At 39.9% G+C, this 12,081-nt stretch overlaps 1 protein-coding gene across 1 annotated transcript in view; it reads left to right on the top strand.

Moving 5' to 3' along the window:
* COL19A1 (collagen type XIX alpha 1 chain) overlaps nucleotides 1–12,081 on the top strand; it is a 364,353-nt gene that overhangs the window by 314,120 nt on the left and 38,152 nt on the right. Inside the window, exons 34-39 of the mRNA XM_060114554.1 lie at nucleotides 3,656–3,709; nucleotides 5,103–5,156; nucleotides 7,331–7,375; nucleotides 10,345–10,395; nucleotides 10,481–10,525; nucleotides 10,987–11,013. Coding sequence (XP_059970537.1) covers nucleotides 3,656–3,709; nucleotides 5,103–5,156; nucleotides 7,331–7,375; nucleotides 10,345–10,395; nucleotides 10,481–10,525; nucleotides 10,987–11,013 — 276 coding nt within the window. The remainder of the gene's footprint in view (nucleotides 1–3,655; nucleotides 3,710–5,102; nucleotides 5,157–7,330; nucleotides 7,376–10,344; nucleotides 10,396–10,480; nucleotides 10,526–10,986; nucleotides 11,014–12,081) is intronic.

Consider the following 12,081-nt stretch of genomic DNA (forward strand, 5'->3'; position numbering starts at 1 on the left):
AGAAGTAGGCTTTAAAGGCAATTGAGAATGTAATAACAAAAGGATCAGGAAATAATTGGAATTCAGGTTTTTTCATAAGTGACTCTAAATTAAATTTATTAGAAGTTAACTTTTATTGATTCTTCAGAATCCTTAGAACTGCTGGTGAACTGAAATCCCTCCCTAATTCCTTCACTATTTTAGTCTGCTTTTCCTTAAGTACAGCTTGTTGACTCTTTAACACAGCATACCCAGACTTTGCACAAGGCACTTAGATAGACAATTCCAGCTAGTTCAGGAGGAGATTCTTCACTGTTTCTTCACATCACATGAATAGTATGAATAAACCTGAAGTAACATATTAGCTCAGTTGGGCCTTTGGGGGGTAATGGGGCAATGCAGCTTGTCCCTCTCAGGCAGGTGGGAAATATTGAATATTATCTTATCTTCTACTTGGACTCAGATACTCCCTGAAATTTTAATTTGTTGATTTATTTAAGTGAATGAAACTTTGCCCAAGAACATATGTATTTCCAGCTGGCCAATAAACTATACTATTTTAATATGCATATAATATCTAATCATACAAAATCTAAGATGTCTTTTCTACCCTTAGTGGAAAAGATGCAGAAGGACACCCTGTCTCTTTGAGGAATTCCCAATTATTATTTAATAATTATCCAATGGTCGATTTAACCCATGTGGGAACTTAAAGAGAGGAATTGCTTTTCGGTTTATTGCTCTTACAAAAGTGACATTACCCTCAACGGTTTTTACAGATGTTGTTTCACAATGCAAGGTAGCAAATTAGCGATGCTGATAGAACACAGACTTACCTCTCATAGTCAGAGGGAACTCTTGCTTGGAATCCAGGTCTTTCTACAATATTTTAGAATAATAATTGATAGATAGGACATGAAAAATATTGTCAGCCATAAGTTGTAGCAATGGAAAAATAAATATTCTTGGTAGCAACTGAGGTAGGGCTTGCAAAATCAAAATATCAGAATAGGGAAAGAACTTAGCTCTAATGATCCTTGACTATGCAGTAAATTTTAATTTGTATTTTAGTTTGGTACAATATGCTAAATTGACTGTCCTACTCTTTAATAGGTATTTGTCTTCTTTAATGACCTTTCTTGTCTTGTAAAATTACCCGCTTGCCCTTTATACATCCATATTAACTTTTACCCTTACTACAGAATTTCAGCTTGTTCAGAGAAAGATGGCTGAGGTTTATTTATGGACTGAGGTTTACTTTAAAGTTTAATGTGGTCATCAAAGGTTAATGAGTTCCAAGCTTATAAACTGGACTACCTAAAGACTCACTCAGCATCTCTAGACTGATTCAGTGTTGAGACTAAAAGTAGCAAAAAAAAAAAAAAAGAATACATATGAACACACATATCTTATACACGTACATACAGAGAGAATTTTATGGAAATGTGGGTGTTTTGAGATAAAGCAATTTGTGGCATAGCATTTATAATCTCCAGACATTTAGAGACCTATTCCCAAAGGAAATTTGTTTCCTTTCCACTTATAACCCCATATACAAGTTAATGGTGGGGGAATGAAAAGAGTCAATACAACATGCCAATGTGTATCACCCACAAATGCACATGGGCACATGTGTGCATGCGCGCGCACACACACACACACACACACTGAGCGTTGCCAGTGAGGATGATACCATCTTGAAGAAAGTATATGTCCACATTACACAAGTATACATAACATTTTACCCAAGACTCTTGTTACATGAGGAATTTCAGCACGTTCAAGGAGAGCCTTTCCATCATTTCTTCACCTCCCATCACATGGAAAAACCTGAAGGAATATATGATCCCATTAGGCATTAGATGGACAGACCTGGCAGAGCTTGGTCCTTAATCCCATTGAGGCAAAGAACCTTGATCCTCTAGAACTTTGTTCCTCTAGAGCTCCCATAGATAACTATGTAGCAATTTTACCATGGTCACTTCACCTGGTATTTATAATATGTATAAAATGCATATTTCATCACAGTAAAGGGTAAAGGAATTTATTATAACAATGAATGAATCCTTTTAGGATTACTCAGTAAAGAAAATTCAATCCTGAAAAAGTGGAACCGTTCAAAATAGAAATTGACACGTCATATGGTTATCTGAAATAATAAATGGGTATTTAAAAGTATATTTTTCCCATTGTAGAAGTCATCTGAGTTCCTTATAGAAAATTCAAGAAATACACAAAAGCACTAAAAAGACAAAACTTATTCCTATTTGTACTTCTCCGACTGTTGGTGAAAGTCATATTATTGTCCACAACCCCTCATCCACAATTCCAAAGTTCAAATGCCTCTGAAAACCCAGGAAATTTTTCCCAAGTTTACAGCGAATTTATTTGGCAGCAAAATCTGACCTGAAGCCATATGGAGCTAGTCTGTTTATCCCACTTGGTGAGACTATCATATGTTTTGCTATAGAAATATTTGTGTGTTTATTAGCAGGTGCTACCTCAGGTGCCATGGGAGTGTTATGTAATATCTAGTATGAGCACTGTGTTTCCTTCGAAACAACTCTGAAAATTCAGAACCCTGAAACACACCTGACACTAAAGTTTCCAGATAAGGCATTATGAGCCTCTATCAGTCTCATATTTTATGAAGTGCATTTCTAATTTTTTAATAATTTGGACCTTACTCTATGTAACGTTTTATACCGTTTCCTTTTCTTTGTTATTCAATAGCTTTTGAAACATGATTTTAACAGTTGCAAAGCATTTCATATTATGGATTTTATGTAACTTATTTAACTAATATTCTTTTGCTGACTTACTTGGTAAAGGAACAAATTAATTACACGAGTTATCAGTTAATCTTAACCAATTCTTCCTTGAATATATAAATGTATCCAGTATAATTAGCATGATGCTACAAATCTTAGGCGGGGCCTAAGAAGCTATCCCTTCACGTTTACCCTTAAGCCATTAAAGGGTTCTAAATTTAAATTTGCCGGTGAGCTGTATTTCTTATAATGAACTGGCCGGCTAAACTAAATACTGTATCATAAAACAAAGTCTGTTGTTCCACCAGCTGAAAAAAGCATTAGTGCAACCATGTATTTCTTTGATGGCATTCTGCTCATCTGAAATTTGTATTTTCATGCTTCAGCAGTGCCGGCTTCTCAAAGATGCTATTGTCAATGGAGGGGCTCTGGGAGATCAGAAATGTTCTATGAATCACCAACACATTAAATGATGTTTGTAACAAATTCCATGTCGTGGCATTTTAGCTCGCCATCCTTACTCTTAGAAAACAGGTGCTTGCAGATGACAAATGTGTTTCTTGATTAGCCAACAAAGATGGGTAGTTTTCAATCGTCAAAATATTTGATGAACTAGGGCTTCCCTCGTGGCGCAGTGGTTGAGAGTCCGCCTGCCGATGCAGGGGACACGGGTTCGTGCCCCGGTCTGGGAAGATCCCACATGCTGCGGAGCAGCTGGGCCCATGAGCCATGGCCGCTGAACCTGCGCGTCCGGAGCCTGTGCTCTGCAACGGGAGAGGCCACAACAGTGAGAGGCCTGCGTACCGCAAAAAAAAAAAAAAAAAAAAAAAAAAAAAATTTGATGAACTAAAATGTTTTGTTTCCAATGATGTAACAGATTTTATGGTAGGAACTATCTCTTTTAGGGTCTTCAAGGCGTTCCGGGCCTTCCAGGTGCTCCTGGCCCAACTGGACCCCCTGTAAGTATTTGCTAAAATGGTTTCACTCACAGTCCATATCTGCTGGTATGATGCAAAGTGAACTAACATTCTTTATTGCTTTTTGTTCTCTGTTCCTCTGTGTGGATTATGCAGCTATTGCTGGGGAAAGTAGCATCCAACATCTCAGATTTTTGTTAGTATTCCTTAAGGCTGCTCGGGATTGTGGAGACTTGTCATGAAAATTCTACCAGACCAGAAAGCAGACTGTGATGATGCAAGTCTATTTGAATAGACGTTGGATGTAGAGGAGCGTTATCTTTTTTAGCTATAATTTTTCTGGCATCAACCTTAGGGACAGATATTCAGATGGTTACACCCTTACATTTTTAAGTGCCATAAACTAAGAATTTATTCTTTAGACAGAAAAAAAAAACAGGTCAAGGATTATCAGATTCAATTTACTTTTATTCCTGTTTCTGACTTAAAATACACTCTTACTTTAGTTGGCACTTTTTTCCGCTGTCTCTCTCAAACACAGCATCAGGGCCTTTTTGTCTTCAGTTACCCTGTTTGCTTAAAACAATCTTTTTTCCTTTCCCACCTGCTAAACCCAGTCTATCATTAAAGCAGAGCTCAAATCTAAGGTTGCCAGTTAAAATACAGGACATGAGGCACAATTTGAATTTCATGTAAATAAATACTTTCATAGCATGTTTGTCCCAAATATTGTATTTTTATTTGCTAACTCTAGCAACCCTACTCAAGCCTTAATTTTTCCAACTCTTTCCTTCTTAGAGTGCCTAGGCAAATGGTATGTAAGCATGTAATCATGTTCTTTCAAGTTTTGAATCATGGGTTTGCCATAATGAAAATTTTACCTTTTATGCTTTCACCACAGTTATATAGAACAAACCTGGCTCTAAATTGTACACTAAAATTAAAAGTTAAGAGAAAGAGTTGTGAAAGGAGCCATGGAAATGATAGCTAACTCTATTCTCAAAGAAGAATTTAAACTAAATTTTATTTTCCGTTGGTAAAATGCAGATCGCATAACTCACCTTGTTAATTCTGCTCTGTGAAGTACTTAAAATGTTGATCACCACCAAAATTATAGCTCATTTAGGAAGGCATAATGCTATGTAAATTGCCATTTAAACAGCAAGGCTAAATTCTTAAATGTATTAAAAAAATTCCAATTAAGGTCATTAAATGTGGTTGGCAAAGGTGAAAAAGCAACCACAAATACAAATTTTATCCTTCCAGGGGCTTATCAGCAGGATACAGCTGCTGTATCAGCCTGAAGAAATATAAGCTTATAGGACTAATTAGGATCAAATGACCTTCAAAATGTATCAGTTTGAGCAACCAACTTCCAATACCCTTGGCCATTTAGTTGTTGTTTCTGTAACAAACTTCGTTTTGTGTTTTACAGGGCTTGTTGGGAAGAACGGGACATCCTGGCCCCTCGGGAACAAAGGGTGACAAGGTACAGAGGGAAAGCCTCACTTACTGTCCAAATTGGGGCTTGGGGTAGAGGCAAGGTGAGCCTACTTACAGAGAAATCCATAAAATCAAGCAAAGCCTCAAGGTACTATAGGAGTGATGTCAGGGCAGTGGGCTTGGAAAGACATAGGTCCCAAAATTGGTCTGAAGACAAGAGATATGTTCCCAGGAAAGAGGATGAATAGCACATAGGTGCCACACAACAAACGTCCAAGCTGGACTCAGCGTCCTGGGCATCCACCGTGGGGAAGGATGGGGTGAGGGTCGCCTCCTGATGAGGCGCAGGAAGGTAGTTTGTATCTGGAAGTCCAGCCGCAAGGGCCAAGGCTCCCGACAGGAGGCTAGCTCTCAGAACCAGGATTCCAGTCAATGATGTGCTTGCTGAGAAAATCTGCAAGTTCTGTCCTCAGAGGGTCGTAGGGGAGATCCGCAAAAGAACCCACACAACTTGCTTCCTGGGGAGTCCGGTTGACAGGACAGATGGGTTGCTGTGGTCAGCAGGAAGATCACACAGTTGCCCAATTTAGGATCTAAAGTGTCACCCACAGTGTGATAGAGCCAGCACATGAGTCACACAGACTAACTCTTTGGATGAGAGAAATTTAAGAATCCGGAGCCCATATGAGCCACTCAAGTGGCTTCTACCCCAAAATGACCACAGTAGGGCATAATGGCATCAAGGAGCAAAGGAACCCCCCCAGACTGAAAGGCAACAACGTGCTTCTTCTGGAAAGCCTCAGCACAGTTTCTCTGATAGCATCCCAGGGAGCCTGCCCACCTCCACCAGCCTTTTTGATCTGTTCTCGATGGAAATTATTCAGTCAGAGATTTGCCTTCTGAAGTTAATGGGAATTCCACACTGAGATGAGTTTTGGGGCACAGAATGAACATATGACTATTAATTGTGCCGGAAAAAAAAAGTCCTTTCAATAGGCGCATATTTTCCTTGTTTGTTGTCCTCTCACAGTTCATGAGAACCGTGACATGATTCTCTGAAAGATACTGCTAGCAGAGCCCCATGTGTCTTAGAGAGAGAGCCGCCATCAGAGCAGTTTGGGAGAAGATACAGTATACTCATGGTCACTCCTTCTCAGGCAGATGCATTGCAGGAAAAACTTTACAGTTGGTTTTTCTTGATAAAGATACAATCAAAAGGTTTCTAGGATTCTTTGGTTACTGAAAAAATGGGGAGATTGGAATGAAATCTTTCATCAAATTTATGAAAATAGACTAAAATCCCTCAGAATTCTTGGGCATTTTAAAGTAGGAATTTTACTCTCTCTGGATTCTTTTTTAATTAACCATTTCTTGCCATCGCCCCTGATATTGAGGGACTCAAAAGATTTTATGAGGCTATTATTCTAAAAAAAAAGCAGTTACAGGAAAAACTGGTTAAAAGGAGTATCATACCTCTGTTTATCTTGGACCAATAAGCATCCTATGTTTTATCAAAATATAGATGAAATCCCATTTCTCAAGTTTCAACTTGAATGCATTTCTCACACATTTCATTTTCAGTCTGCTTTTCCTGGAAGCAGAATGTCTGAGGCTGTTTACATTGTAAAGAACATTTCCCTTATACAGCGTTGTACCACGGTCACTTCTGCTCAGTGAGACATGCCTGATATTCACTTAGGATGTGAAAGAAGGTTTTCCTCCTGCAGACACACACAGGTTGTGATTTTCCACTTTAGTCAAAGCATGTGGATGCCCTCTCTGGTTCCCAAAAGATGAAGGTGGTGGAGGTGAGGCTAGGAGCGAGGGTCTGACCCAAAGAGCCATGTCCCTGAGCTGCCCCAGCCTTCAGGAAGTGTACTCTGCACCCCCATGTGGGGAGAGTTCCCCCAGCTGCACTCGAAGTCCAGGACCTGGTCACCTGCTTGTCCGGCTCCATCTAAAAATAAGCTTCATCCCTGGTGCTCACACTGTGAGGATCCGAATGTCTGTGGGAAAAGGCATTTACCTTTCCCGTGGTCTAGTAATGTTAATTCTCCAGGTGAAGGGAAAAGCCCCACTGAATAAGACTTTGCAAGGGTGAACAAAATGACAAGTCATATTGACTTCAGAATGTGGCTCTCTGAGCAAGCGCAGTCGGGTTCATAAACCTGGAGTAGAAATGTCTAAGCCGTTGATGTTGGTCTGTGTACCCCCTTGCAGGGCAGCGAGGGACCCCCTGGGCGACCTGGACCACCTGGACCACCTGTGAGTTGTTTCAGGTTTAAAACATAAATTCATGCATCTACTTCAGACTTGTATAAACAACAAGGTCCTATTGTATAGCACAGGGAATTATATTCCATATCCTGTAATAAACCATAATGGAAAAGAAAAAAAAAGGATTTTACTTTTTTTGTTTGGTTTTTTGTTGTTTTTTTAAATAGACTCTTTTTTTTGGATGATTTTTTATGTTTGCAGGAAAATTTCACAGAAAATACAAAGAGTTCCGACATGGTCCTGCCACACACACGCAGTTTCCCTTATCATTAATATCTTACATTCGTGTGGAATTGTACTCTTTAAAAGTATAAACTTTATGGTATGTGAATTTTATCTCGGCTTAAAAACCAAAAACATATGTATAAAGATCCTTCTAACTCTGATATAATGATTTTTCAGTGGCGTGTATAACAAAATTATTATTATGAAGTATATGTTAAGAAATATTATTTGTCACATTAACTATCCAGGTAATATAATTTCTTTCTTAGAGTAGAATTTTTTACAGTTGAGGAGCTGATACTGATACATTATTATTAACTAAACTCTACAGTTGACCTTGGGGGTTACTTTTTCGGTCGTATGGCCCATTAGTTTTGCTAAGTGCATAACCTCATGTATCCACCGTTACAGTACCAGACAGAACAGTTTCACTGCCGTGAAAACGTCCTGTGCTACACTTGTTCATCACTCACCTCCCTGTCCCTCAAGCCGCTAGAAACTGTTGGTCTTTTTACTATCTCTATACTTCTGCCTTTTTCAGAATGTCCTATAGTTGAAATCAAAAAAAAGCTTTTAGGACTCAGAGGTCAGACTACATTTAGATATTCTCAAGGATAAAAGTCATCTGAGTTTTATGTATAAATGTGAATGACAGCCAGGGTGGCTTAGGGGAGCCCTGATTCCCGCATGAGCTCAGCCCTGAGGCACACTGCTCGGATCTACAGGCTGGGGGCCTCCCTGCTGTGGACCCAGTTCAAGTGACTGTGCACCCCTACTCTCCACTTCCTGCCTGGGGGACCCTGGGAAAGTCATTTAACCTCAACGAGCCTCATTCACAGAAAAGACAGGGGCTGTAAAAAGACATCCCTTCCAGCAGTGTGAGTTGGTAGAAAAATTGTGGTGTGCTGTGTGTTCGTTACCATCCATGATGCCCGAGATGCAAGGAGATTCTATTTATATGGCGCCTAGTGAGTGAAATGTACAATGGCCACAGTTGCTTTCGTGCTAAGGATTGAGACAGACGTGCACATTGTCGGGAGGCTGGGGAGGACAGGGGCCTCTCTCCGGAGCAAGTCTGCCCTCAAGTGGGGTCTCGCTCAAACAGCATCACAGCGTCCATCCGGCCAAGCGTTCTTTCCCACCTGCCTCAGAGGGAGAGGTGAAGAAGCCAGACTCCCCCAGAAGGGGCAAAATTCATCCATGACTTTGTTTTTTTTTGGAGAAAAACAATCAGAAGTTTAATAACATGTGTGCTTCCTATATGCAAGGGAGACATCCAGGAAAACTGAGTAACGCCCTGAAATGGCCCAAGTCCTCACCTTAAGTACCATCCTCATCTAAAAACAAGAGACAGGAAGGGTATGGCTGCCGTGCAGTTTCACGTCTCAGCTTTCTCCACTGAAAAGAGTTTCTTGAGGTGCTGAAGACAACAAAGATACATCGCTAGTCTGCACGCAATCGCACGTTTGCGCACATCAGTGAACACACTGGCACTCTGTTTGCCTAAACATGCTCTTCATTTTTGTTTGACTTACCTTCTCCCTTGACAAGGAAGCAAGGCAGGCAGCATTTGAGGCTCAAACCCTAAAATACCCTCCCTCCCCAGTGGACAGAACAGCGAAATACAACATGAGCTCCCAAAAGGGACCTCTATTTTACGATGGACTTAAGAAATCTCCCTTGCCCCCCACCCTGATTCTCCGAAACTATTTATTCTTCAAAACAAATTAAATGTTGTTTTTTCTGTGAAGCACTCCACTGCGGCCCTGGAAATCTCAGACAAAAGTATCCTTCCCCCTTCAGGACTAAATACAGTAGACATTCAGCAGTTGTCCAATGAACAAGTGAAATACTGAAGGAATAAACAGAGCATTTTTCCTTCCTTCACAAGTGTTTGGAAGATGCATGCAGATCATGCGCCCTGAGCACCACTGACCACCATGCTCCCAAAACAGCAGTGATGGCTCTTCAGTTTTGCAGCTGAAGCGTGGAAATCACAGCAAAGGAAAACGCAGGTTATGATTCTATGGGAATTTTTTAAAAGAAGGCTAGAAGATCCTAGCTAAAATTTTCATATACAAATTTTTCCTGAATGCCAAAATGTATGATTTTGAAAGCCTCTCAGATTCATTCTCTTTAAGTGTTAGTTACTCTGGGACTTTGCCTTCACAGGTCAATTTATTAGGAAGTTCCTGTTCCCTATTGTTCTAAAGAATATGTTTTTGTAGAAACATCCATGCAGGGTCGTGAGTAACATCATCTCCCCCATTTCCCTTAATTTTCTATTTAGTATGAAGAGAGTGTGGAAAAAAAATTACCTTTCAGTAGCCAAATTGTTCCCTATTCACATCTTCATCAGCACTCCTGTGTTAGGGCCTGCAGGTCAGCAGGCTGTAAACAGTTAGCATAAATTGCAATTCAGAAACTGAATTTTAATGAGCAAATATTTTCCCCTGAATGCATTAGTGTCTCATCTGTCAAGCCGGCACGTTCGTCACAGCCCCACCCGAAGTGTGTGCGCGTGCTCCAGGTGGAGTTCACATGCCTTCTGGTTTTTTCTTCTACATTTGCTTTAGAAGAACCAAAAATGGGAGCGTTATAATTTTTACCGATAACATTAAACTCAGTTTCTAAAATAGAGTAGGAAAAATATCATTTGGTGAAACAACAAAAGGTAGAGATGCTCACTATTAGCTTCAAAGGATAACTCCATGTTTCATTTCTCTTCTAAGGGTGTACCATTCAATGAAGGAAATGGAATGAGCAGTTTATATAAAATCCAGGTATTTACTTTTCTAATTACGTAAAATCACTTTCCGGCTATGGGTTACAACAAATTCTTCTCACCTTTGTCTTTTTCTTTTGAAGGGAGGTGTGAATGCTCCCAGTTTTCCAGGGCCACCTGGCCCCCCTGTGAGTACAGTTGTTTATCACCAAGAATATTTTAGCTGAGCAGCCTCACACACACACACACACACACACACACACACACACACACACAAAGACCTCCTAAGTTCACTGAAAAGTATGTGTTACAAATATAAAGAAAATTTTCTGCAGGAGGAAATAAATGAATCCAATTATAATAACATTGGGAAAGTGTACACAGTCAAAATAAAGGAAAACAGCCTTCTGCGTAGTAGTGCCACTTTTTGGAAATCTGAGAACTAAATCAATGTCCAAGCAATCACCGTCATGGGAGTTCCATCAAGTTATATTTCCTCATCTTATTATGCTTCAAATCCAAACCATAGCAAAACAAAACTTGCAGATATTTTTATGTGTATTAAAGCAAATTGGATAAAAATTCTTCATAGTTTGTAAGTTTGCTTCGGTCCTTATTTTCAAGATAACTTCTCATATTTTTCTTATAGGGCCCCAAAGGTGATCCTGGCCCAGTGGTATGTATATTCCCATGTTTTGTGTCATTTAGAAAACAAATCTTTATTCGAGTTTGAAAGAAGACCTTCAGGAGAGATGCCTGCCTTCTGAGATGTCCCTTGGTTACATGGAGGAAGCGGGCACCTCCTCATTTCAGGATGCCTCGGTCCTGATGTGTCCCTGCCCTTGACGCTCTTCCATCAGTGTGATTTTGAAAATCACCCTGGGCTGGAGGAAGATGCATATAAAGCTCCTGAGAAATAGGACACTGTCTTCTGATAGGACTATTTTGATGATTGATTCCATGTTAAGTAGATCATGGGAGAAAACTATTTATTGGAAAGAAATTGCTTAATAGGTCTGTAATCTCCCCCACTGACACTACAACAAGACAGGGACTGTTCATTTGCTTTGACTGTCTTAGGCAGTTGTTCTGGAGGTGATGTGGTGCGCTGTCAGAACCCTGCTTATTAGGAGCGATGTTCCAGGAGGTCACCCCTCCGCCTGGGAAGAGATCCTGTGCTCCAGCCTTCCGAAGGATAATGATTGTTAAGCATCCTTCTCAGCCATGGAGTGGCACTGTAAAAGTTCTGCCAAATGCAATTTGATTCCCTTTATTCCTTGGCAGATTTTCCTGTCATGTCCTTTTCAGGCATGTGTCCTGTCCTTCATATTTCATTTCTATGTCCTTTAACCTTTGGGTATATACTTGAAACTCAGATGTATCCGAAACTGAAATAAACTTTCAAACCACTTTCCATTGCCGTGGGAAGAAATTGCAGGCCCTTTCATTGCAGTGGAGTTTGGTAAAACTAGATGAATAAATTTTAAACAAGCAAAAGAAGAGCCATAAAAAGCAATCTTTTTACATCTAAATAGATTTTCAAAGGAGATGCATGAGAGAGCTTATTTTTTGTTATTGGGCAATATATATTAAAAGCCAATTTGTTTTCCCCTATGAAATGCCCAGTTTGTAGCATTTTCCAAACCCCAAATATGTCATTTAGAAGTTTCCGTTGTTTCATTACTCATGCTGTGCTTTCTTCATCTGTAACGTTTTTTAATGCTTTCACCTCCCCCCGCATATC

This window comes from Mesoplodon densirostris, chromosome 12, assembly GCF_025265405.1.
Source record: "Mesoplodon densirostris isolate mMesDen1 chromosome 12, mMesDen1 primary haplotype, whole genome shotgun sequence".
Taxonomy (NCBI): domain Eukaryota; kingdom Metazoa; phylum Chordata; class Mammalia; order Artiodactyla; family Ziphiidae; genus Mesoplodon; species Mesoplodon densirostris.